The 26,553-nt window shown below is 42.5% G+C and overlaps 1 protein-coding gene across 1 annotated transcript in view; it reads right to left on the reverse strand.

Moving 5' to 3' along the window:
- LOC126176805 (cholinesterase-like) overlaps window positions 1-26,553 on the reverse strand; it is a 69,789-nt gene that overhangs the window by 40,068 nt on the left and 3,168 nt on the right. Inside the window, exons 3-6 of the mRNA XM_049923985.1 lie at window positions 25,253-25,529; window positions 16,180-16,365; window positions 12,781-12,983; window positions 2,085-2,235 (exon numbers count right to left, since the gene is read on the reverse strand). Of these exons, the coding sequence (XP_049779942.1) occupies window positions 2,085-2,235; window positions 12,781-12,983; window positions 16,180-16,365; window positions 25,253-25,529 (817 nt within the window). The remainder of the gene's footprint in view (window positions 1-2,084; window positions 2,236-12,780; window positions 12,984-16,179; window positions 16,366-25,252; window positions 25,530-26,553) is intronic.

Genomic DNA, 26,553 nt, shown 5'->3' on the forward strand with positions numbered 1-26,553 from the left:
GACACTGTTGCAAAAAAACGAACATGCTAAATCTAAACGGACGCAAAATCCTTTACAGAAGCCCGAAATTTATCGCGGACTTCATTGCGAGATTATTATAACAGATTTCATAACGACACATTGCATTTTAAACGTGGCAAAAATCCAAAGAGATTCTGGTCGTATGTGAATCATACTAAAGGGAAGACACAATCAATGCATTCTCTCCGTGAATACTATAGACGACAGGGCTGACAAAGCAGAGTTATTAACCACAGCCTTCCGAAATTCCTTCACCAAAGAAGATGAAGTGAATATTCCAGATATCGAATTAAGAACACCTGTCCACATGCGTAATGTGGAAGTAGTTATCCTCGGAGTAGTGAAGCAACCTAAATCACTTAAAAAAATCAAGTCCTTGGGCCAGAGTGTATACCAGTTAGGTTCCTTTCAGAGTATGCTAATATAATAGCTTCATACTTAACAATAACATATAACCGTTCGCTCGTCGAAGGAGCACAAGCGGATTGTAGTGAAATAGCGTGGTTACGGAACATCGTATCTGTTATGAGACTGGATTCGTGATTTCCTGTCACAGATGTCACAGTTCGAAGTAAGTGACGGAAATTCATCAAGAAAAACGCATGATATTTCTGGCGTTCCGCAAGATGGTGTTATAGACCCTTTGCTGTTCCTTCTCTATATAAACTATTTAGTTGACAATGTGAGCAACAGTCAGTCTTAGATTATTTGCAGATGATGCTGTCGTTTATCGACTAGTCAGGTCATCAGAAGATCAAAACAAATTGCAAAACAATTTAGAAAAGATATCTGTATGGTGCAAAGATTGGCAGTTTACCCTAAATAAAGAAAAGTCTGAGGTCAGCCAAGTGAGTACTAAAAGGAATCCGTTAAACTTCGTTTACGCGATAAATCAGTCAAATCCAATAGTCGTAAATTCAATTAAATACCAAGGAATTACAATGACGAACAACTTAAATTGGAAGGAACACAAAGAAAATGTGGTGTGAAAGGTTAACAAAAGAGTACGTTTTATTGGCAGTGCACTTAGAAAATGTAACAGATCAACTAAAGAGATTGCCTACACTACGATTTTCCATCCTCTTTTAGAATACTGCTGCGCAGTATGGGATCCTTACCAGATAGGATTGACGGAGTACATCTAGAGAGTTCAGAGATAGGAAGCATATTTTGTATTGTTGCGAAATAGGGGAGAGAGTGTTACTGAAATGATATAGAATTTGTGATGGACATCATTAAAACAATTGCGATTTTCGTTGCGGCAGAACACTTCTCACAATATTTCAATCACCAATTTTCTCCTTCGAATGCGAAATATTTTTACGATGACGACCAACATAGGGAGAAACGATCATCATAATAAAATAAGGGAAATCAGAGCTCGCATAGAAAGATTTAGGTGTTCACTTTTCCGCGCGCTGTACGAGATTGCAGTGACAGGGAATTATTGTGTAGATGTTTCGATGATTTGCAGAGTATCCATGTAAATGTAGATGTAGATATATGAACGAATAGGAAGATTTCATATTAAATCAAGAACATAATCGAGGAATCATTATACCTTAAAATGAGTGACGGCTATCCCTATGGCTAAAACAGACTGTACCGAAAATGGAGACGCTAGTTGAAACTCGACTACCATTCGTTACAAGCTAAAAATGGATTTCTGCTGCTGTCAAACAGCACAAAAAATGTTGTTGATTCAGCCGCATTTAACGCAAATGTGAACATGTTACTGGATCATAGAAAGATGGAAAAAATATAGCTGCACAACATTTCTTATTACATGATCAAGTCGCCAATATCTGATGCTCTTTGGACAAAGTACTGGCAACAGGCTAGTTGCACGTGCCACAATTCCCGTATATGATTGGGCAACATGGATATGAATTCTAGAGTTACTGACTATGACGATATTTACTTATATTATCAATATAGAAATCTTTGTTTTTGAAATCATATCACTCTCTACATTGACAGACAATGTACTACTGAGTGTTTTGCATTAGTTGTTGTATGTCTTCAAATCTGAAAATTTATACATACTTTTGGTGGATACTAACCAAGCTCTCCAGAAGTAACCCCTGTCAATACAGGCACCTGGCTGAATCGTCCGTCGAGCAGAGCCTGAATGGGAGACTCTGGAATGAAGGCGCCCTCCAATTCTGACTCTATGTTTGGAGCCCACAGCATAGATATGATCTGACTTTGCTCCTAGAACAGGAACACAATTAGTTTTCACCTTTTCTTGAAAACTTAATTCCTGCTTTGAGTAGTTAGAAACTGTTATCTCGTAGCTTAATTTCATATTTGAGCATGCCTCATACAGCATATTTATAATTTTCGGAAAGATATGCATTGATTTACACAGTCATCTTAATGCAGTAGATTTCATTAACTTATTACCTAATTTATATAGATTACACCGGGTCCTATTATAAAATATGAGAGAACATTTCTATATCCAACTGTGTAAAGGCTCTAAACCTAATATAGAGAGATTCCTAAGTATCCTTATATAATATGCCCATATCAAATAAATGTATTTGTGCCTTTAATAGAAAACATCTTGTACATATTCAAACTAAGCCATATTATCTACTCGTTTCTGAGCCAACATCCATGTTCCATATTCTCCATTACTATTATGGTTTCCTGTCAAGTGACAGAGAAAAAGAAAGGGATAATCTTATTTATTTAGAAAAGATGCAAATCTCTAATAAAACAGGTTTACTTATTGGATTAAGACATAATTACGGTAAGAGAATAGGTACATATTTATCAAATCTTTGCGACGTACGTGGAGAAAGTGTCTGTGCAGCAATCGCCGACATAGTGTATGTGAGGCGGAATAAGGGGAACCAGCCCACATTCGGCCAGGCAGATGGAAAACCGCCTTAAAAACCGTCCACAGACTGTTTGGCACACTGGACCTCGACACTAATCCGCCGGGCGGACTCGTGCTGGGAACCGGCACGCCTTCCCACCCAGAAAGCAGTGCGTTAGACCGCACGGCTAACCGAGCGGGCACGCGTCTGACTTAGTAGCCAATATTTCAGTACCTAACTACGACAGCAAAATAAATTTGTTTTCTTCTTTTGCAAGCGGAACGCAATACAGCCCACCGAAAAAGTTTTTTACGGCGAAGATATCGTCTGACCGTGATGCACAGTCAGTTACAACAAACAACAAACGAAACACTTTTCTACCACTGACAATCTCACTGAAAATGTTTGGAAAATGACATAATGACTAAACACTTTTAAAATAAATTAGGAGAAATACACAAGGAAATAGATGGAAATATTTATATCGGTTGAAACTAGGTTAATAATACAGGTGATTGGTAAAGTTATTAAAATTAGAAATCTCACAAGATGTAGGAGTATGTAACACATCTCGATTTCTTTTCTGGAAGCAATTAATGGTATATAGCAAATGGTAATTTGGATATCACTATGATTTTTCTCCTTTTCGTTCCATTTGCGAATGGTGCGTAGAAGCTAGAGTTGGGAAACTCCTTGGTAAGAGCTTGTATTTTTCTCGTAAGAGTTATTTTAAACGGGAGGTAAGTTTATCGTACTCGACACGGGATTTAAGGATAGTTCAGTATTAACAAATTACATAACAGACTCCAATAAATGACCTTAAACTACTAAAAAAAGCGTGAATGTTTGTAAGCGATCTTAAGTGGCCTGACGTTAGTCAGCCAACAGAAATAAATCCATCCGAAATGCACTGAAATAAGAAATTTATCGAACACCTATAGAACAATATCATATTAAGAGTGAGATGAAAAGTTTGTGCATTATATCTTTCGCGTGATAAGCATGAAGAATGCACGTTCCTAGGACGTAACAGTTTCGGATGTGGTGAAGTTCGCCATTGGGGTAAAGTTGACCAAAAAGTTCAAAACACATATCGTGTTAAGTAAGTACAAACTGATGATGATAATTCCTTTATACTAATGGAAAATCAGTTCATGGTGTGTGTTCCTGTAGTCATGTCCTAGTTCATGAACCACGGGCAACGTATGAGTGGCCAAGTAAGTGGTCCCGACAGTCGGGATACCAGTTACTTTGGAATAAGGCTGGGCATCTCGGACATATTCTGAGTCGTGGTCACCTTTGTGCTCATACGGCAAAGACTACCAAATCCACCGGTTAGTCCCTCAGCCGTTAGGGGTAAAACCCAATGGGACTCGGGGCAAGTAAGGCTAGCAACCTGCTTCCCTGGTACTTTAAATATGATGCTGGCAACAATCAGAGCAAAATGCCTCGGACCTTTGGAGGTGACGGAGTCGCACCTCTGACAAACCAGGGATCCTAAGATACGACTTGGCAAGCAAATGGTAATGAGATGGGGAGCTATTAATATCAATGGGGGCTACTCTGGGAAGAAGGTAGAGCTGGCAGAGGCTGCAAGTAAGATGGGGCTGGACGTTTTAGCTGTTAGTGACATTCGGGTAAGGGGGCAGAAAGAAGAGGAAGTGGGAGAATACAAGGTCTACCTGTCAGGAGTCAAAGCAGGAATAGCACAATGGGGTGTAGGGCTTTACATCAGGAAAGAAATGGAACCCAGCGTAGTTGCAGTAAGGTATGTAAACGAACGACTGATGTGGATAGATTTGACAGTTTCTAGCAAGAAAATTAGGATTGTGTCAGTATATTCGCATTGTGAAGGGACAGATCAAGATAAGATGGATAGTTTTTATGAGGCACTCAGTGATGTAGTAGTTAGAGTAAAGGACAAGGACAGTGTTCTGCTCATGGGTGATTTTAACGCCAGGATTGGAAATCGAACAGAAGGGTATGAAAAGGTTATGGGTAAATTTGGAGAGGATATGGAGGCCAACAGGAACGGGAAACAACTCTTGGATTTCTGTGCCAGTATGGGCTTAGTAATCACAAACTCCTTTTTTAAACATAAGAACATTCACCGGTATACTTGGGAAGGCAGGGGAACCAGATCTGTCATTGACTATATAATAACAGATCAGGAATTCAGGAAGGCTGTGAGGGACACACGTGTATTCAGGGGATTCTTTGATGACACTGATCATTATTTAATCTGCAGTGAAATTGGGATTGTGAGGCCGAAAGTGCAGGAGGTCAGGTCCATATGTAGGAGGATAAGAGTGGAGAAACTTCAGGATAAGGAAATCAGGCACAAGTACATAACAGCGATCTCAGAAAGGTACCAGTTAGTTGAATGTAGTCAATTACAGTCATTGGAAAAGGAATGGACAAGGTACAGGGACACAGTACTAGAAGTGGCTAAAGAATGTCTTGGAACAGTAGTGTGTAAAAGTAGGATGAAGCAAACAGCTTGGTGGAAAGATACAGTCAAGGCAGCCTGTAAAAGGAAAAAGAAGGCGTATCAAAAATGGCTACATACCAGAACCAAGGTAGACAGGGAAAGATATGTTGAAGAAAGAAACAAAGCCAAACAGATAATTGCAGCATCCAAGAAGAAATCGTGGGAAGACTTTGGAAACAGGTTGGAGACTATGGGTCAAGCTGCTGGAAAACCATTCTGGAGTGTAATTAGCAGTCTTCTAAAGGGAGGTAAGAAGGAAATGACAAGTATTTTGGACAGGTCAGGAAAACTGCTGGTGAATCCTGTGGATGCCTTGGGCAGATGGAGGGAATATTTTGAAGAGTTGCTCAATGTAGGTGAAAATGCGATTAGTAATGTTTCAGATTTCGAGGTAGAATGGGATAGGAATGATGATGGAAATAGGATCACACTTGAAGAAGTGGAAAAAATGGTCAATAGATTGCAGTGCAATAAAGCGGCTGGGGTGGATGAAATTAAGTCGGAACTCATCAAATACAGTGGAATGTCAGGTCTTAAATGGCTACACAGGATAATTGAAATGGCCTGGGAGTCGGGACAGGTTCCATCAGACTGGACAAAAGCAGTAATCACACCAATCTTTAAACATGGAAACAGAAAAGATTGTAACAACTACAGAGGTATCTATTTAATCAGCGTTGTGGGTAAAATCTTCTCAGGTATTGTTGAAAGTAAAGTGCGAGTATTAGTTGAGGACCAACTGGATGAAAATCAGTGTGGGTTTAGGCCTCTTAGAGGTTGTCAGGACCAGATCTTTAGCTTACGGCAAATAATGGAGAAGTGTTATGAGTGGAACAGGGAATTGTATCTATGCTTTATAGATCTAGAAAAGGCATATGACCGGGTACCTAGGAGGAAGTTATTGTCTGTTCTACAAGATTATGGAATAGGAGGCAAACTTTTGCAAGCAATTAAAGGTCTTTACATGGATAGTCAGGCAGCAGTTAGAGTTGACGGTAAATTGAGTTCATGGTTCAGAGTAGTTTCAGGGGTAAGACAAGGCTGCAACCTATCTCCACTGTTGTTCATATTATTTATGGATCATATGTTGAAAACAGTAGACTGGCTGTGTGAGATTAAGATATGTGAACACAAAATAAGCAGTCCTGCATATGCGGATGACTTAGTTGTGATGGCAGATTCGATTGAAAGTTTGCAAAGTAATATTTCAGAGCTAGATCAGAAATGTAAGGACTATGGTATGAAGATTAGCACCTCCAAAATGAAAGTAATGTCAGTGGGAAAGAAATATAAACGGATTGAGTGCCAAATAGGTGGAACAAAGTTAGAACAGGTGGACGATTTCAAGTACTTAGGATGCATATTCTCACAGGATGGCAACATAGTGAAAGAACTGGAAGCGAGGTGTAGCAAAGCTAATGCAGTGAGCGCTCAGCTACGATCTACTCTCTTCTGCAAGAAGGAAGTCAGTACCAAGACTAAGTTATCTGTGCACCGTTCAATCTTTCGACCAACTTTGTTGTATGGGAGCGAAAGCTGGGTGGATTCAGGTTACCTTATCAACAAGGTTGAGGTTGCGGATATGAAAGTAGCTAGGATGATTACAGGTACTAGTAGATGGGAACAATGGCAGGAGGGTGTCTACAATGAGGAAATCAGAGAAAAACTGGGAATGAACTCTATAGATGTAGCAGTCAGGGCGAACAGGCTTAGATGGTGGGGTCATGTTACACGCATGGGAGAAGCAAGGTTACCCAAGAGACTCATGGATTCAGCAGTAGAGGGTAGGAGGAGTCGGGGCTGACCGAGGAGAAGGTACCTGGATTCGGTTAAGAATGACTTTGAAGTAATAGGTTTAACATCAGAAGAGGCACCAATGTTAGCACTGAATAGTGGATCATGGAGGAACTGTATAAGGGGGGCTATGCTCCAGACTGAACGCTGAAAGGCATAATCTGTCTTAAATGATGATGATGATGACTAATGGAAAAATCACAACACAAAAAATAAATAGCGTGGAGTAATGAAATTTTGGGAATGCATTTGTACAGGTAACATATTTAAGTAATTAACATTGCACAGGTGACTGCAAGGGCGAAATAAGCCATTCTAAATGTGAAATGCTGGTACATCAATAGCCGGAGTAAACCGCAGAATGTTGAATGCAAGCATCCAAACATACACGCATTGTGTTGTACAGGTGTCTGATATCAGTTTGTGGGATGGGGTTCCCTGCTTGTTGCTCTTGGACGGTCAATACAGGGAGAGCCGGCCGAAGTGGCCGTGCGGTTCTAGGCGCTGCAGTCTGGAACCGCGAGACCGCTGCGGTCGGAGGTTCGAATCCTGCCTCGGGCATGGATATGTGTGATGTCCTTAGGTTAGTTAGGTTTAAGTAGTTCTAAGTTCTAGGGGACTAATGACCTCAGACGTTGAGTCCCATAGTGCTCAGAGCCATTTGAACCAATACAGAGACAGTTATAGCTGTTTGTGAACGACATTGAAGTTGTCGTCCGATGATGTCCCATACGTGCTCGATTGGAGACAGATACGGTAAATGAGCAGGCCAAGGTACTCTGTAGAGCATATTGGGATCATTATCCTGTTGGATCACGTTCGTTGGAATGCTGGTCATGATGGCAGCACAACAGGTCGAATCATCAGACTGACGTACAAATTCGCGGGCAGGATGCGTGGTATAACCACCAGGGTGCTCCTGCTGTCATACGAAATCGCTCCCCAGACCATAATTCGAGGTGTAGGCCCACTGTGTCTAACGCACAGACAGGTTGGTGGCAGATCCTCACTTGGCCTCCTTCTGCCCAAAAGTCGGCCACCACTGCCACCGACAGAGAATCAGTTTTCGTGATAAAATACAACAGACCTCCACCCTGCATTGTACTGAGCTCTCTCTTGACACAACTGAAGTCCCAAATGGCAGTGTTTTTTAATCAGTGGAATGCACGCGATAGGATATCTGACATGGAGACGTTCTTGAAGTAACCGATTTGTGACAGTTCGTCGTGTCGCAGCTGTGTGAACTGCCGCTCAGATTGCTGCTGCAGATGCAGTGCGATGTGACAGCGCCAACGCCGAACACTACGGTCTTCTCTCTTGGTAGTATCATGTGGCTGTCCGGAGCCTGTCTTTTTGCGACCGTACATTCCCGTGACCACCCCTGCCAGCGACATTCCAGCCAAGTCTTTCTGCAGTATCGCAGAAGGAACATCCAACTTCTCGTAGCCCCATTACACGACCTCGTTTGAACTCATTGAGGTGCTGATAACGCCGCCTTTGTCCCCTAAAGGCATTCTTGACTAACGTCAACTCACCACGTCCAATCCTAAAGGTAATTAACACTCATGACCCTTAGAGCGTGTATTTAAAGCAAACCTAATATGCATGCTCGTAGAGGCGCTACGTGCGCCAGACTTATGCGACTTCCGCAAAATTTGAATGACAATCTTTCAGTTGTAGGAACGTGGCTCCCAACTTTTGTTTATGTCACACAACTCTTCCTTGGTGATACTATTTCTCTCCGTCACTGTAATTTAGTTATTAGAATTAATCCAAAGGTTAACAATCTAAAGCTACTTTAATTCGCTTGAATCATATTCCGAAGCGATACCGTTTCTTTAGATGTACTTTGTGTGTATAACCGAAGTATGCTAGAGGAATAATCTTTGTTTCTCAAAGCCATCACCTTGTAAACACGACTTCTAGACATTAAATTATGAAGTATTAACAATCCTTGAAGTTACATTTACGTCCACAGAAATTTTAAAATGGTGGGGCAAGTTCGTATATTTTCCATTTTTATACAGATGAGTTAGTCCTTTACGACATAAGAACTAACTTTTATAGGTGACATAAAAGCGATATGACGGTTATTCACTAAGTACATGAAGGAAGACTCTGTATTCCAGATTACAGGCAGTAGGGGTAGGGGTGCAGTGCACCCTCTTTCCCCCATTGCAGATACCTATATTCAACTGCAGTGAAACAAGTGGAGTGAAATGTGTTACGAGAAAGACTTTCATTGCCCAGTATGATGCAATGTTTGTTGTTTGTTTGTCCCATGTTTGCCGAACATCAGTTTTAAATAATGTTTTTCATACAGGTTGCCAGAGCCACAAATTTATACAAATACAGTTCCATTTTCCACCATGTACGATCGCTGTCATTAGTATCACAGGACTATCTGAATTCGACACATTTTAAATGGCACAATACCGAAATTTGCTGACCGTGTATTATGAATGGCAGTTGTTTGTATCAGGTCGAAAATCAGTATTAAATCAGAAATTCAGGATGAAACTCTTCGTCTCTTACCTTACTAGTTAGTTAACTTTCAGTATCCTTCCGTAACATTGCGTATCAGTCGCCTAGCTTCTCTTCGCCACCGATTTTTCCACAATCCGTCATTCACATCCATACAGTGATATGACACAAACTTGCGATCTCAGAAGACGTTAATTCTTCTCATCAAGGCCAGTGGTAGATTTTAGAAGTTTGCCTTCGCTAGTGAGCTTGTTTCATATATCCTATATATTTTCACTCACCATGCGCTGTTTTCCATGAAAGGCAGCACAATTCCTTCAGTTCGTCATCCACACTTTTGTTGTCAAGCTTGTTATAAATCTAATTTCTGGGGCTCCTAAATATTTTAAATGTTCTTTGGTTAATTCACAATCCATATTCTGTGCTCCGTAAACTGTTCATTCCATTCAACGGGTCCTGTAATTCTCCCTCACAAACACTGAGGATATAAATTTAAATTGTCAGAGCCTTTGACACTTTCGATTAGCAGGATTTCTGATTTTTTTTCTTGTGGTCGGATTTACCGCATTCGTGATATACACTCCTGGAAATTGAAATAAGAACACCGTGAATTCATTGTCCCAGGAAGGGGAAACTTTATTGACACATTCCTGGGGTCAGATACATCACATGATCACACTGACAGACCCACAGGCACATAGACACAGGCAACAGAGCATGCACAATGTCGGCACTACGACCTTTCGCAGCAATGCAGGCTGCTATTCTCCCATGGAGACGATCGTAGAGATGCTGGATGTAGTCCTGTGGAACGGCTTGCCATGCCATTTCCACCTGGCGCCTCAGTTGGACCAGCGTTCGTGCTGGACGTGCAGTAAATTCCTGGAGGGCAGTAAATTCAAGAACTTTATTCCGTACACTCTGAAAATTTACTGCTAGTATCTTGATAGCTGAAGTGTCTTTATACTGAGCGCATCCTGATTTCCCTGCCTGCACGTCGACTGGTGAGTGTTCATCAGAACACCTCGCACTACTACCTAGCCTAAAAAAAAAACCATATGCACGCCACAAGTACTCTGCTACCCGAGTAGCCGCTTCCTTTGTGTAGTGTATCCCTGACCTATCTAGAGGCGTACCACAATTCCCCACTCAATAGCGCAAGTCTAGAAATCTGCAGCCAATACCGTCACAGAGTCGACGAAGCCTCTGGTTGAGACCCTCCACTCGGCTCCAAACCAAAGGACCCCGATCCACTCTGGGAACGATGCTGCAAATAGAGAGCTCTGTTTGCACCCCGCGTGCGAGGCCAGCGGTCTTCACCAAATCCGCCAGCCGCCTGTACGAACTGAGGATCGCCTCAGAACCCATGCGACAGACATCATTGGTGCCGACGTGAGCAACTACTTGCAGACGACTGCACCCCGTACGCTCGATAGCCGCAGGCAAGGCCGCCTCCACATCTTGGATGAGGCCCCCCGGCAGACAAACCGAGTGCACGTTGGATTTCTTTCCAGCCCTGTACGCTATTTCCCTAAGGGGCTCCATCACCCGCCTTACGTTGGAGCTCCCAATAACCAGCAAGCCTTTGCCCCCGTGTGACTGCTCGGGCCCTGCTCAAGGAGCGGCCACCTGCCCACTGACAGGATGAACGGGCGAGGCCAGCCGGCCAGCCTCCACATTGACCCTCCGCCTCGAGCGACGCGAACGCGTTGCAGTCCGCCACTCACCCTGAGGTGAGGGCGGCCCCAACGCGCCGGGTACACTGGAAGGTGCCTCGGCGGCTGAGGCAGCGACGCAACAAGCGACACCTGGGGTGTCTCAACCGACGCGCCGGACCCTCCGCCCTCGCTGCACCTCGAGGCAGCAGCCTGAAGGCGGCTGACCGTGGCCAACAGCACGCTCAGCTGGTCGCGAACCGCGGCCAGTTCCTCCTGCGCCCGCACACAGCACGCACACACCCTATCCGTCCTACTGCTAATATCTAACGACTCCGCGAGTTTATACTCTACGGCTATCAATAAGAAATATTACTCCTCTCAAATACGAGAATACGCAAGGATTTTATGTAATTAAATATGCAAGAGCACAAACACTCGGAAAGAAATTAAGAATCAAACTACAAAACAAATTTGAAAGCTAAATATGCGACTCGCTACTGCACTTCTGCTGCGCTGATACTTCACCAGCGGCTGCTCAGGGCAGCATTGTGTGCAGGAGTATTTGGCTGGTACTGTTCCGGAAATATTCTGTGACGAATTACTACGTTTATCAAAGTTGGATGAACAGACACTCCTTAGAAAATATGGTACGCATCTTATCGTCATGCGCTGAGTCTAAGACTGCAGCGTTACTTTCAAATAAGTATGGTACAATACCACGCGGTAAACGACGTAGTTCTCCAAAATCCTTAGCATACATCCTGATGTGAAAAATAATGTTTCTTTTCCATTTGTCTGTCAGTATGTAGTGGGGTGACAGGCTCTCCAGTATCTTTCTTAAGTATAATGCAATGAATGTAGAGAAATACTTCTTTGCGAGCAGCACTGCAGATCCCGCTTTGAGTAACTTCGTGATTATGTACCTTTGGAATAATGGAGCTCGTCCTGATTAGACGAGAAACTGTTTCCAGTTAGTCTGTTTTTCTTTTGGGATCTCACGTTATGGACATCCAGATCTCCATATATCTTGCACTTATGTGGTAGTTTAGAACATCTGCGTACCTTTAGATACTGACAATCAGCTATAATACTTTGACTGAAACCACGTATTTTGTTCGCATCACTACATTTCACCGTGGGAATGTCTCTATGAGACACTGAAACTGTAGCTTTCGGTACTCAGTAATGTGGCGTAGTTGGAAAATACGCAATCTTGTTAATATCAAAGCGTTTTTGCCGTTATGAGCAAAACCGCCTTGCCCCTCCTAATTGCTGTTTTTAATTTTAGGCGGCATATATTATTGCTACCGCATGCTACAGGAATTCTGATTTTGTGTGACTATTCTGCTCTTGCACTTTTATAAGCTTTAGGTAGCGAAATGTACTTTCTTTGTTGTCTGCCTTGTGAAGGGATTTATAGTGTAGGATAGTGATCTATAATTTCATCAACGTCTACAGAATGAAAAAGACAAACTGAAAAATAAAATTCTTGTGACTCGCGTACCTCATCTGTCAGTATAAGTGAACTGTCCACTAGTAGGTCTGTAGCGTTCACAGACCGCAGGAAGGAGATGAGCTGCTGCGAGTCGTCTGTTTGAAACCCGAGGGCGGCTCCCAGACGGAATGCACGTTGCCGTGCCGCTGTCGCCTGCAGTATAGGCCGGGCGATGAAGTTGCCGCTCTCAATGATGAGTCGCGAAAACAAACCTGTGAACTCATTCAATACAAACTCGGAGAAGGTCAAAATAGAAAAAAGAGATAACTTATACACTATGTGTATTGAAGCTAGAAAAGCGTTGTTAGAAAGGTCAAGATTTGAGTAGATGCCCTTGAAAGGTCCACATACAGACACTATCTACTTTTGAAATAAATTTTTTTTGTATATTGGAACATAAGAAAATATAGTACACTCTTAAGAGACCAAAACAGTCACTGATTTCTCGCAAGAACCGATGGTATCGAACCAAATGTAAAGCTCAATACACTCATGTAGCACAAATATTTCATCTTTCGAAGTACGGGGCCGGATTCCACTATGGAAATTCTACTGAGTAAAGGCGTTATTTGGTGATCTTTTGCGTTACTTGTATTATGCGTACCAAACTCTTGTCGATTTTTCAGTTTTGTGTTGTAGTAAGCTCTAACTATGCAGCTTCCATTTGGTCTGTCTGTGTCTGTACCTGATCGTGGTTCACGCTCTGTATCCTTTAAAGAAATTGTCCGTTTCAATCTTTTTATTGATGAAGGTCGCCTCTAAAAAGCCACTAACTCTTAACGACTTTTGGTGAGTACTCTTGCTTTGCCTCATCTCGTAGTTTGGAAAAATACCGACACACTGATGGGCATGAATATATAGGTGTTATTTGTGCGTGTTTCTTGTACGAAAGACATTATCGTCATTCCTAAAGCACTACACAGTACTAACAAATTCACTGTGCACCCCAATCCAATGAAATTTCTCATCATTTCGCAGTTACACAACTATACGCGTATTTTATCACATTGAAGCACAAATAATTTTATTTCCTCTGTCTCGAATAACACGTCAAATACTTTATTTTACAGTTTCTATACCTTTGATATCTGGCCAATTATTGCTGTCACGGGGAGTTTGAATCCGCGTCCAACTATCTATATTTATGTAATTTCTCTATACCTTAGAAAGCAATTTGCGGAAATGTTCCTCTGAAAATGAAATGGCCGATTTTATCCACGTCCTCCATAATTTTCCGTTCCGCCTCAAATTACACCTTACTCGACTGGGCATGAAACATCCATTTCCTTCTCTCCCATTTGATTGCTGCTTTTTATTTTACGTAAAATACCCAATAGGGGTGTCTGGGGAACGTATATGTAGATCTTAGGAGGAAAATTGACGCTGTTCTCGTCAAACACTGATGAGAAACTTTGAGGGACTAGTAATCGAAGAACTAACTACGTTGCTGCCACCACTGTATGCTTCGTGTACGAACGGGGTAACAGAGATTAGGGAACGCCTAGTGACATTTAGAATCTAATTTTTCCCTTGCTAAGTACTCGAATAGGTAATCGAATAGAATACGATGGAAAACTGCTCATGTTGGAACGAAGTACTCTTAGCCACTCACTCAGTAGAGCCTTACAAAGTGTCGTCAGTGTTCTGAACGTCTAGATGAGGCCCGCCTTGAATTCCTCGAATTCATCTCCTGTGCCTACCTCTTCATCTCATAGTAACATTAGCACACAACGTCAATATTCTGTTGGATATACTCCAATCTCTGCATTTCCCTACGGTTTTTACGCGCTACAGTTCCCCCAAGTAGCACGGAAGCTGTGCCTTGAAGTCTTAACACATATCCTGTCCCTTGTTCTTCATTTTCCATACGATCCTCTTGACGCCAATGTACGAGGGTTGCCAGAAAGTAATGCACTGCATTTTTTTTCTCAGCTGAAAACAGTTCTACGAATGCGAAACGTTACATATGTATTATCTGAAGTCTCCTGAGTGAGTGCGCCAAGTTTCCGTCACTTCCGACAGATAGTGTAGCTGCAGGACAGTTTGAAAATGACGTCTGTATGTGTTGTACGCTACAAGCAACGTGCCTTCGTTGAACCTCTCACTGCAGAGAAAGAAAACTGTGGGGAATATTCACAAATGCTTGTGCAAAGTCTGTGGAGCATACGCTGTCGAAAGAAGTAGAGTTAGTCGCTGGACACGGAGGGTGAGAATAACCTATAGCTGAGCGTTTCATAGTAATCAACTCTCTGTGCTATCTTCTTATGCATAAAAGAACCCTACTCTCGATACATTCTTTCATGTTACTTGTGATATTACCCTATATTTGTCTGACCAGGAATCATGTTCATTCCATTTCCCTTCACTGACCCCTTAAATCTAGACTGAGACTTTAACTTCCCCCTTTTGCATTTTCTAGCTTCTTATGACATACCGTGTGATGAGTCGCAGAACATTACAATTTCGTTGATATTTTTAATTTTTTTCTCATGGGCATCCATCTTCGTTACGGCCACCCGATCGACGGGACCAGTCTTGAGTCTTTTGCCATGTCACCACGACACTTTCCAGTTACAACTCACTTGTCCTGTCTCCATGCAGTAGCTTCCATTGCCTTCTCCGTCCTCTTGCCCTGATAATAGTTGACTTTTCCGCCTTTTAGGTGCAGCATCCCACCCCAAGGGAAGAGCCTCCCCAACCCAGACCCTCTGTCTGTTCCTCCGCCATCTTTCACAACTCTATTGGTGCAACGACGAAATTTAAGCATTGACTGGAGTCGAACATGCGGCAAAGGACGTTTGGAGTACATATGTTCACGTAAAAGCGGAAGTTTCTCTGTAATGTGCAACAGTTATTTAAAGAGATATTTAAGAAAGTCAGCATCTACTAAAATTTCTCGCTTCATTTATTTGATTTGCTACTATTTAAGTAAAAGGATGGCATGAAGAGAAGTTCGAGATGGAAAATTACTGTAGAGGGAGGACAGCCTGTCAGAAAATTTTTACGAAAAATGAATACCACCCGCTATGGGTGCAAAGATCAGTGGTTGACCTTAAATTTGACTTCTCCATATAAGTTTTAGGCTAATACTGAGATGGTGGTTTCTAAAGAACTCGATCTACCTCCGCCCGTATCCTTTACATCAATTTCGTTGTTAATGACCTCATCGTCGTGCAATAATAAACCGAAATCTCCTTTTTCAACTTCAAACGAAAATTTTTCGTTTATTTTGTCCAAATAGATGTCAATGTTTCTCATTTCATAAACTGTTCATAAGAATCCCGTTTCTTAGTCATTCTAATCTCCTGATCCCCGCTCTTAGACGATTCTTTACGAAATTTTTTAAAGAATGAGGTCTATAGAAGAAAAAATGTAAGCGGCTAACGAGATAGGCTGAGAAATACTGACCTGAGGACATTGGCGACACGAAGTGAAGCGAGACAGAAGAACCACCGGCACTCTGCCCTTGAAGTGTTACTTGCTGAGGGTCGCCACCGAAGCTGGCGATGTTTCTCTGCACCCAGGAGAGCGCCAACTGCTGGTCCTTGAGACCCACGTTTCCAGGTGCCACTGAATCGCCCGTACTCAGAAAACCTGTGTAACAGTGCTGATATTTAACAAGACAGCTACTTATTTACTACTTAAGGATGATGGTCAATACATAAAACACTTTTATTCAAGTCATCATCTCCACAAATTACTTTTTGTAGCATTGCAAAGAGTCTTCGAAGAGGATTCAGTAGCATAGCACGTGTAGAACTTGATCAAATAGTATTTAGATAATAAAGTCGCTAACCACTTTATTTACGTTAAGGGATGGGTTTCGTAAGTCTATGGCCTACTGTACCACTCATAAGCAAGCACGTAACTCATGTATGCTTCTTGTGTCTACAAATGGACTTGAAGGCCATCTATCAACTGTCTTCTGTTGTAACTGTTGTGAAGTTACTCATCCTTTCTCAATGCATGTAAGAGTAGAGATGGTGGTTGTGGTTAATCTGATTGCTGATGTCACGAAAGTGATAGAGCAGCAAAAACTTTTCTGAACGTGTCAAGGCCCCACGACCTGTCTTTGCGAACATTATAAAAATGAGTACATGAAACTGGAAATGTAAAGAATTATTGGCTTGGTGCATAAGTTCGTAGCGTTTTTCCCTAACTTTAATAAATAAATCAGACACATATAACACAGACTTTAGTCATCAATTATATACTCTCATTCACTATTTACATCAGTCTGCCAGTGTTGGTGTAACTTTTCGATTCCCAGACTGTAGAAATCACATGGCTTTGAGGCGAAGGACTTGTCGAGCCATGTTCGAAGCCCATTTTTATCAGAAAAGGAATTTCCTTCTCGGTTGTTCGAAAAAGAGCGGAAAAGGTGAAAATCTGAGCGCACAAGGTCGGGTGAATAAGGCAGCTGCGGAAAGACTTTCCAACCCAACTCCTGTATAATATGTTTTGTCAGCCTATCAGAATGCAGGCGGCCATTATCGTGCAGTAGCATCACTTCCCACAGTTTTCCTGCTCGTTGTTCTTGGATTTCGTCTGCAAGACATCTCAGTTGTTGACAGTAAATGTAAACGTTGGCGGTTGCACCGCGTGGAACCAATTCGAAGTACACCGCACCGTCGCTGTTGTACCAGGTGCGTAAATTTGTCTTTTGTGGATGTGCACAAGTTTTTGTACGGAGAGTATCTGCCATTGCTTTCTTTTCTTTACGTTAGCATAAACACACCACTGCTCGTCGCCAGTAACAATATGGATAGGAAGGGGTGTTTTTCACGAAGATATGATGACTAGCAAACAGAGATGCTCATGCGGCCTCTTAATGATTTTTGTAATTTGACTTAGAGCATGCGGTACCCATGCATCCCATGTTTCAGCCTTCCCCATTGCATAGAAATGTCGCATGATGGTGGAATGATCAGAGCTCATTTAGCTGTTCTCAACAACGCTGACGTGGACCATCATGGATTAATGCGTTTAAACTATCTTTATCAAACTCCGAACGTCTTCCTGAACGTGGGGAGTCACTAATGTCAGAACGATCTAATTAAAACGAGAAACACGACTTCTTCTTGTGCACTGTCGAGTAACGTTGTCCTCAAACACGGCGCAAATACTTCTGGCGGCCTCCGCTGCTGTTACCTTTCTATTGAACACAGGCAAAAGTTACGATTTCTCCCCTTGGTACTTCATTACCTAGCGTCCACGACTCCACTCATTATTTCCACATGAGAAAATGACAACATGTAAAGGCCAAGAGCAGCAGTGAACTACAAATAAAAATGATAATCGATAAATAAACCCATAGCAGATGGCATACCAAGATGCAAAACAAAATTCCCACGAACTTATGCGCCAACATAATAAATAAGTTTACGAAAATGAACAGAATCTGATGAGAGATATGATACAAAGATTTCAGCATATTTAAGGCGCAGCTACGGGGCAGCTAAATATGCTGCTGAAATAAGCCAAAGGATTTTTCTACTAAAATGCATTTAAACACATTTTATCCTTTCCGTCTTTAGTTCAACCCATACCTTCATAGCAATGATTTTAAAAATCGGTCCTAATTCTTGTAATGGTGTATACGAAAACTGAAAAATAAGCTGGCATTTTTATAAAATATCTTGTTTTCGGATTACGTGTCGTTACAAACCAATACCAAATCAGTCTTCGTAATACGCATTACTGGTAACTTGAAAATGCATGCTAACTGAGAGATGTGGGGAATCAACGACGTTGGTCCGGCTACATATGATGCAAACTTTCCAAAGTTCCTTTTTTTATTAATGGGATTCTAAATAGCAACTTTTCCATACAAATATGCTACTGAATTTACTGGAGGGCCGGGCACAAAATGTAATGTATTCCATGTGGAACTAACATCGACGATATCCAGCCCACTATGCACAGGTAATTTTAGGACTTCTTAACACGACATTTGGAGATCATTGGATCGATCTTTCGGGAAAAAAGAGGTCTGCACACTCATCAGACCTAACACCTCATTTTATCTTTTTGGAGAACCAAAACAAGAGGCAATCAAAAAAGCATCGAGGCTACAGAAGGAATGAAGTTCTTTATGAAAAGCTTCAGTGCTACGATATGTAATAATGGAATTTACACACAACATACTTTTTGAGCTATATAATATGTACCAAAACTCAAGGTCCAGATTTAGTGCACTTGTTACCCGTATGACACAGCAATAAGCAGATGAAGTATGCTTACATTAGATGCAATAGGGAAACCCCTTGTCGGATCTCTGCTCCTGGTGGCGTGACCGTAGTTTGCGGCACTGTTACGTACCTACTGTTAGATCGTGTTCCACACATGTTACGTTTCTAAGGTCGTCTTCGAAGGCTTTTTTCAAAAGTGAAAAAATGAAGTCGGTCAAAACTCGGTATATTGCTCGTAGTGTGGTCTTATGCACCACTGAGGCGAATGGTAATGGGGAAATGTGGGAATAAATGAGAGGTATGATTAGATCCGGTATTTTCCTTACAACCAAGGATAATCTCTCGTAAAATCTGTTTGTTACTGGTGGACAGGAACAAATTTTAATACGCCTCTGGGACATTTTATATGGGGTAGTTGCATGAACGGTTCCAGCCAGCAAAATACAAACTAATACGAGGGTAATCCCAAAAGTAAAGTCGCCTATTTTTTTATAAGTACATAGACCTGCTTATTTCCACAATGATTTACATCAGTTTGCAGCTTGAACATAATCACCATTTCTGTTGATGCATTTTTGTTGAAGCTGTGGCATTTTTTGTATGCCAATGTCAGCATACCAGCTCGCCGCCATGCTGTTCAGAAAGTTATGAATCTCTTCTTTCGCCTGAATCGCTGGGACCACAATTATGGCTGACAGGTACTGTGAGACTCTGAAAAAACTCAAACGGGCAATTCCGAACCGGAGAAGAGGAGTGTTGAGCAAGGGCGTACACATTCTCCATGACAACGTTCGCCCAAACATCGCTCGGCAAACCGTTGGTCTCCGACAACAGTTTCAGTGGAACATAATCACCCACCCGCCCTATAGTCCTGACTTGGCGACCAGTAACTGTCACCTGTTCCCTAGATTAAAAGAACATTTGGCCGGAAAGCGATTCAGCCCCGACGACGAGGTGAAACAAGAGGTTCATAAGTTTCTGAACAGCATGGCGGCGAGCTGGTATGAAATGGGCATACAAAAAGTGCCACAGCGTCTACAAAAATGCATCGACAGAAATTGTTACTATGTCCAAAAATAGCTAAATGTTCAGGGGTATGACATGGGCATACAAAAACTGCCACAGAGTCTACAAAAATCCATCGAAAGAAATAGTGATTATGTCGAAAAATATACAGGGTGAGTCACCTTACGTTACCGCTGGATATATTTCGTAAACCACATCAAATACTGACGAACCGATTCCACAGACCGATCGTAAGGAGAGGGGCTAGTGTAATTGTTGAATACAAACCATCCAAAAATGCACGGAAGTATCTTTTTTAACACAAACCTACGTTTTTTTAAATGGAATCACGTTAGTTTTGTTAGCACATCTGAAGTTATAAACAAATACGTAATCAGTGCCGTTTGTTGCATTGTAAAATGTTAATTACATCCGGAGATATTGTAACCTAAAGTTGACGCTTGAAACCTCCGACATTCAGTTGCGTGTTGTAACAAACACGGGCCACGGTCGGCGAGCAGCATCTGCAGGGACATGTTTACGATGACGACCGTGTTTACGAGTGTGGCTGTAGTGCACTGTTGTGGTTTGGTCTAGCTGTCGCAGTGTCCGCATGTAGCGCTTGCTGCTGTTGTTATTCTGCATTCGTCTCCGCACGCAGACCAACTGTAGTACACCGTGTTACCAGACGTCTGTGATAGTGTAGTGTTGTAGGAACTGTGACCATGGTGTATTCGAACTCTGTAAAGACGGAGATGATACTTATCTATGGCGAGTGTCGACGAAATGCAGCTGAAGCCTGCAGGGTGTATGCAGAACGGTACGCGGACAGAGAGCATCCAACGTGCCGCACATTGCAAAACATCTACCGCCAACTGTATGCAACAGATATGGTCGTAGCACGCAAACGGGTCCGTAACAGGCCCGTCACAGGAGAAGCGGGTGCAATTGGTGTGTTATGAGCTGTTGCCATGAACCCACACATGAGTACACGGGACATTGCGAGAGCCGGTGGACTGAGTCAAAGTAGTATCATGCGCATACTGCATCGTCACCGCTTTCACCCGTTTCATGTGTCGCTACATCAGCAATTACATGGTGATGACTTTAATCATCGAGTGCAATTCTGTCAATGGGCATTAACAGAGAATGTGTTGCAGTTCTACCTGTTTACCGATGAAGCGGGTTTCACAAACCACGGGGCAGTGAATCTACGGAACATGCATTACTGGTCCGTGGACAATCCTCGCTGGCTCAGACAGGTAGAGCGACAGCGACCGTGGACTGTAAACGTATGGTGCGGAATCATTGGCGACCACCTCATTGGTCCTCACTTCACTGCAGGGGCCCAAACAGCTGCAACAGACATCGCGTTTCTACAGAATGATCTGCCAACGTTGCTCGAAAATGTCCCACTGGAAACGCGTCGACGTATGTGGTATCAGGATGATGGTGCACCTGCAGATTCCGCAATTAACACTAGGCTGACCCATGACAGGATGTTCGACGGGCGTTTCATAGGACGTGGAGGACGCAAAAATTGGCCAGTCCGTTCTCCTGATCTTACACCTCTGGACTTCTTTCTGTGGGGTACGTTAAAGGAGGATGTGTACCGTGATGTGCCTACAACCCCAGAGGATATGAAACAACGTATTGTGGCAGCCTGCGGCGACATTACACCAGATGTACTGCGGCGTGTACGACATTCATTACGCCAGAGATTGCAATTGTGTGCAGCAAATGATGGCCACCACATTGAACATCTATTGGTCTGACATGTCGGGACACACTCTATTCCACACCGTAATTGAAAACGGAAACCACGTGTGTACGTGTACCTCACCCCTCATGTAAATGTACATGTGCGTCAGTGAAAAAGAACAATAAAAAGGTGTTAGCATGTGGACGTAATGTGCTGTTCCGGTCTCTTCTGTACCTAAGGTCCATCACCGTTCCCTTTGGATCCCTACGTAATTCGGTGCTATCCGATACACACGATTGAACAGCGGAGGAATGGTACTCAAGCGTCAACATTAGGATACAATATCTCCGGATGTAATTAACATTTTACAATGCAACAAACAGCACTGATTACGTATTTGTTTATATGTTCAGATGTGCTAACAAAACTAACGGGGTTCCATTTAAAAAAACGTAGGTTTGTGTTAAGAAACATACTTACGTGCATTTTTTTATGGTTTGTATTAACCAATTACACTAGCCCCTCTCCTCAAGTTCGGTCTGTGGAATCGATTCGTCAGTATTTGATGTGGTCTACGAAATATATCCAGCGGTAATGTTAGGTGATTAAGCCGGCCGCGGTGGTCTAGCGGTTCTAGGCGCTCAGTCCGGAACCGCGGGACTGCTACGGTCGCAGGTTCGAATCCTGCCTCGGGCATGGAGGTGTGTGGCGTCCTTAGGTTAGTTAGGTTTAAGTAGTTCTAAGTTCTAGGGGACTGATGACCACAGATGTTAAGTCCCATAGTGCTCAGAGCCATTTGAACCATTTTTTTTGTTAAATGACTCACCTTGTACAAATGTTCAAGCTGTAAACTGATGTAAGCCATTGTATAAAAATAAACGGGTCTAAGTACTTATAAAAAATAGGAGACCTTACTTTTATGATTACCCTCGTACTAGTTGTTATAGTAATTAATTAAACGTAATACAAAGAAATCTCTTTGTGAGGAAGAGAAGTATTTAAGAAATAAAGTGCAGAAGCGAAGATATTTCAGTAATGAAGTAGACAGTGAAAATACGTACTATTTACTAGCCTAAATGCACATAAAATTACTGAAATTGACAAAGGACTATCGGGGGCGTATGTGGTTAACTGATGTAATCAGTACACGAAACAGTTCTTAAGAAGTAAATACCATAATACGGCAACAGCTTACATGGAAGAAAATAGCTTGACATTGTCGCAGTGTTGAGTACAAAACTGTCTTGTGTTGTCTGCAGTCTTTCACAGCGCAGATACGCTAAATATAAGGGAAGTAGTGGAACTCTGTGGTAAAGGGCGATAATTTTGCTGAATGGAAACCTCTTGAAAGTTTTTCATCTAGTGAAAAATAAAAATTAACTGATGGTTTATGTAAACACAACAATGTGCTTGCTCCTACAGACTGTAGAAAGACTTGATAGAGTTCAAAATAAAACTTGTTATAAAATCAATCTAATTGATTGCTTCATATGATGTGTGCCATAATGTGCATTCCCAGAGCCGTTTCTCACACAAACAGTTTTCAGTCAGAGCTGGTACTGCAGCGTGTAGGCAGAATTCAGCCCAACACAAATACACTATGTGATCAAAAGTATCCGGACACTCCCAAAAACATACGTTTTTCATATTAGGTTCATTATGCTGCCACCTACTACCAAGTACTCTATATCAGCGACCTCAGTAGTCATTAGACATCGTGAGAGAGCAGAATAAGGCGCTCCGCGGAACTCACAGACATCGAACGTGGACAGGTGACTGGCTGTCACTTGTGTCAGACGTCTGTACGCGAGATTTCCACACTCCTAAATATCCCTTGGTGCACTGTTTCCGATGTGATAGTGAAGTGGAAAGCGTACAGGCCGACTTTGTCTGTTGACTGGCAGAGACCGCCGACAGTTGGTGAGGGTTGTAATGTGTAATAGGCAGACATCTATCCAGACCATCACACAGGAATTCCACACTGCGTCAGGTTCCACTGCAAGTACTATGGCAGGCTGTAGGTAAGAAAACTTGGATTTCATGGTCGAGCGGCTGCTCATAAGCCACACATCACGCCGGTAAATGTCAAACGACGCCTCGCTTGGCGTAAGGAGCGTAAACATTGGACGATCTAACAGTGGAAAAACGTTGTGTGGAGTGACGAATCACGGTACACAATGTGGAGATCCGATGGCAGGATGTGGGTATGGCGAATGCCCGGTGAACGTTATCTGCCAGAGTGTGTAGTGCCAACAGTCAAATTCGGAGGCGGTGGTGTTATGATGTGCTCTTGTTTTTCATGCAGGCCGCTTATTTTGCGTGGCACTATCACAGCACAGGCCTACACTGATGTCTTAAGCACCTTCTTCTTCCCACTTTTATAGAGCAATTCGGGAATGGCGATTGCATATTCCAACACGATCTGACCAATGTTCATAATACACGGCCTGTGGCGGAGTGGTTACACGACAATAACATCCCTGCCAGGGACTGGCCTGCTTGTATTCCTCACCTGAATCCTGTATAACACCTTCGCGATGTTTTGGAACGTCGACTTCGTGCCAGGCCCCACAGACCGACAATGATGCCTCTGCTTAGTGCAGCACTCCGTGAAGAATGGGCTGCCATTCCCCGAGAAACTTTCCAGCATCTGACTGAACGTATGCCTGCGAGAGTTGGAGCTGTCATTAAGACTAAGGTTGGGCCAACACCATACTGAATTCCAGCATTACCTATGGAGGGTGCCACGATCGTGTAAGTTATTTTCAGCCAGGTGTCCGATTACTTTTGATCACATAGTGTATCATGATTTGTGGAAACTCACCACATTACCACTGAGAGGTGGTACTTCATGATACGTGTCTTTTAACCAGCTTTATGTCGTTAAAAATGTTCACTGTAGCAAGCAGAAAGAAATAATAGTTTCACTGTTATATCAGCAAGCAAACAGTTTCGACTGATAGTTGCGGATGAAAATACGCAATGCCTTACCTACCATTTTTCTCAGAACGTTCTTTAGATATTATAATTAATTATCGAGGACTTCCACGTGTTTTGGGACACAGTGAATATTCTGTGTCAATGTAAAATGAGGAATACAGGTTACATCATATATGCGACGAAATGGAACGAATTTGTGAAACACTGCAGTTACACAGTCAACCTTATGAATGGGAATAGCGAAGAATGTTTGGTGGAGAAAAGATGATGATGGTGGTGGTAATGATGATGATGATGATGATGATGATAGTGGTGGTGATGAGGAGGAGAGAGACGAAGAGGAATATTAGTTGGAAGAAGAGGAAATCAATTAGTAGAATTTACAAAGAAATTAAAACTAAATTACCTGAGAGAAAATTTCAGGGTCTAGAGGAAAGAATACCTAATGGAGGATAAAAAATGAAGCACTAGTCAGAAAAATGAAAAGTGAAGCAGGAAACATCATCCAGATGGGAAACTAGAGATAACAAGGGAGAAGAAATGCACACCAAAACTGAAAAACATAGGGATAAGGAAGCATAAATAACACTGAGAATCCATGTGAGCGGCAAGGAGCGTTATGGACACGGACAGATGAACGTACCTGTCGCTCCTAGGCGGTAGTTGATGGTGACCAGTATGACACCATAGGAAATGAGAAAGTCCGGACCATGCTCCTCGTCTGAGCCACTGCCGTCGACGAACCCTCCGCCATGCACCCAGAACATGACGGGCAGCCCGGCACCCTCCTCTGGGACGCCCGGCACAAACACGTTCAGGTAGAGGCAGTCCTCCGAGCCGGTGCCGTCCGACTGCACGCAGTCGCTGCCGTACTCTGTGGCTTCACGGACTCCCTTCCAACTGGTAGCCGGTTGCGGCGCCTGTTGCCATGAATCAGAGATTTCAGTATGAAACAAATCTAAAGTCTTTCACGAGTAATCTAGAAAGTTAGAGACAAAGTTTTCGCTTTGACACAAATAAAGTTCTATGCCTAGCGACGCTACCTTGTGGTGTTTGTGTGTTTTGTTTATGTATGTATCCTGCAAATATCTAGCAGTCTCTTGTCTTGATGTACATGTGGAAACAGTTGTATTTATATCGAAACGTAGACCCTTTGAAACAGTGTTGTTGAGCTACTAAAGGATATGAAAAGACTTTCCTATGAATGAAATGTTCATAAAACCGCAAAAACTTTCACAAAAGGTGAGTCTACGTGAGTGCATATGTTATTTTTCTAGTGAAACTGATTCATTTTCTAAATAGTACACTCATGTGAGCAGCATTAACTATAGAAACGTCGTGTTTTCGGAAAGCTAACAGAATTTATGATTCCATTTTGACTACAGCATTTAACGACTTAACTACTCAGCTTCTTCAGATGCTTTGGATATTGATGCTATATCTATTTATTGCTTGGACTTAGGAGAAACTTTTCTGATACATCGTCGGTGTAACTTCTACATTCTTAGCAGAGATCAACTGTGGTCGCCGGGTAAGTCCTTCAGAGCGCATTCGTATTTTGTTCTGCCCTCGTCGTTTTTCCGTGAAACCTTATCTCAGTATTGTTTGGCTCTGAGTGGTGAGATGACCAGAAGAACTTGATAAGCTTTGTCGAATATCAGTCACTGCTTAGATTAAAATCTCCGCCTATAATTATACAGATTGTTGCCGTCTTTATTTCGATCCAATTCTTACTTATTCTTTCCTTGGTACCCGGCGCCTGCACGATGATTCTGGCCATTCGTGTCGTGAGTGAAGGCAGTGCTCAGCCACAGCTGATTTCCTTGGCTGTTTCAATCAGGTGTGTTTCTGATTATCCTTCAACCTATCTTTGCCTACGTCTGCAACTACATGTACATACATGCTTTGCAAACCACACAATTTGCAAATCATACAACAGGCAAA

The sequence above is a fragment of the Schistocerca cancellata genome, chromosome 3 (genome assembly GCF_023864275.1).
Source record: "Schistocerca cancellata isolate TAMUIC-IGC-003103 chromosome 3, iqSchCanc2.1, whole genome shotgun sequence".
Lineage (NCBI taxonomy): Eukaryota > Metazoa > Arthropoda > Insecta > Orthoptera > Acrididae > Schistocerca > Schistocerca cancellata.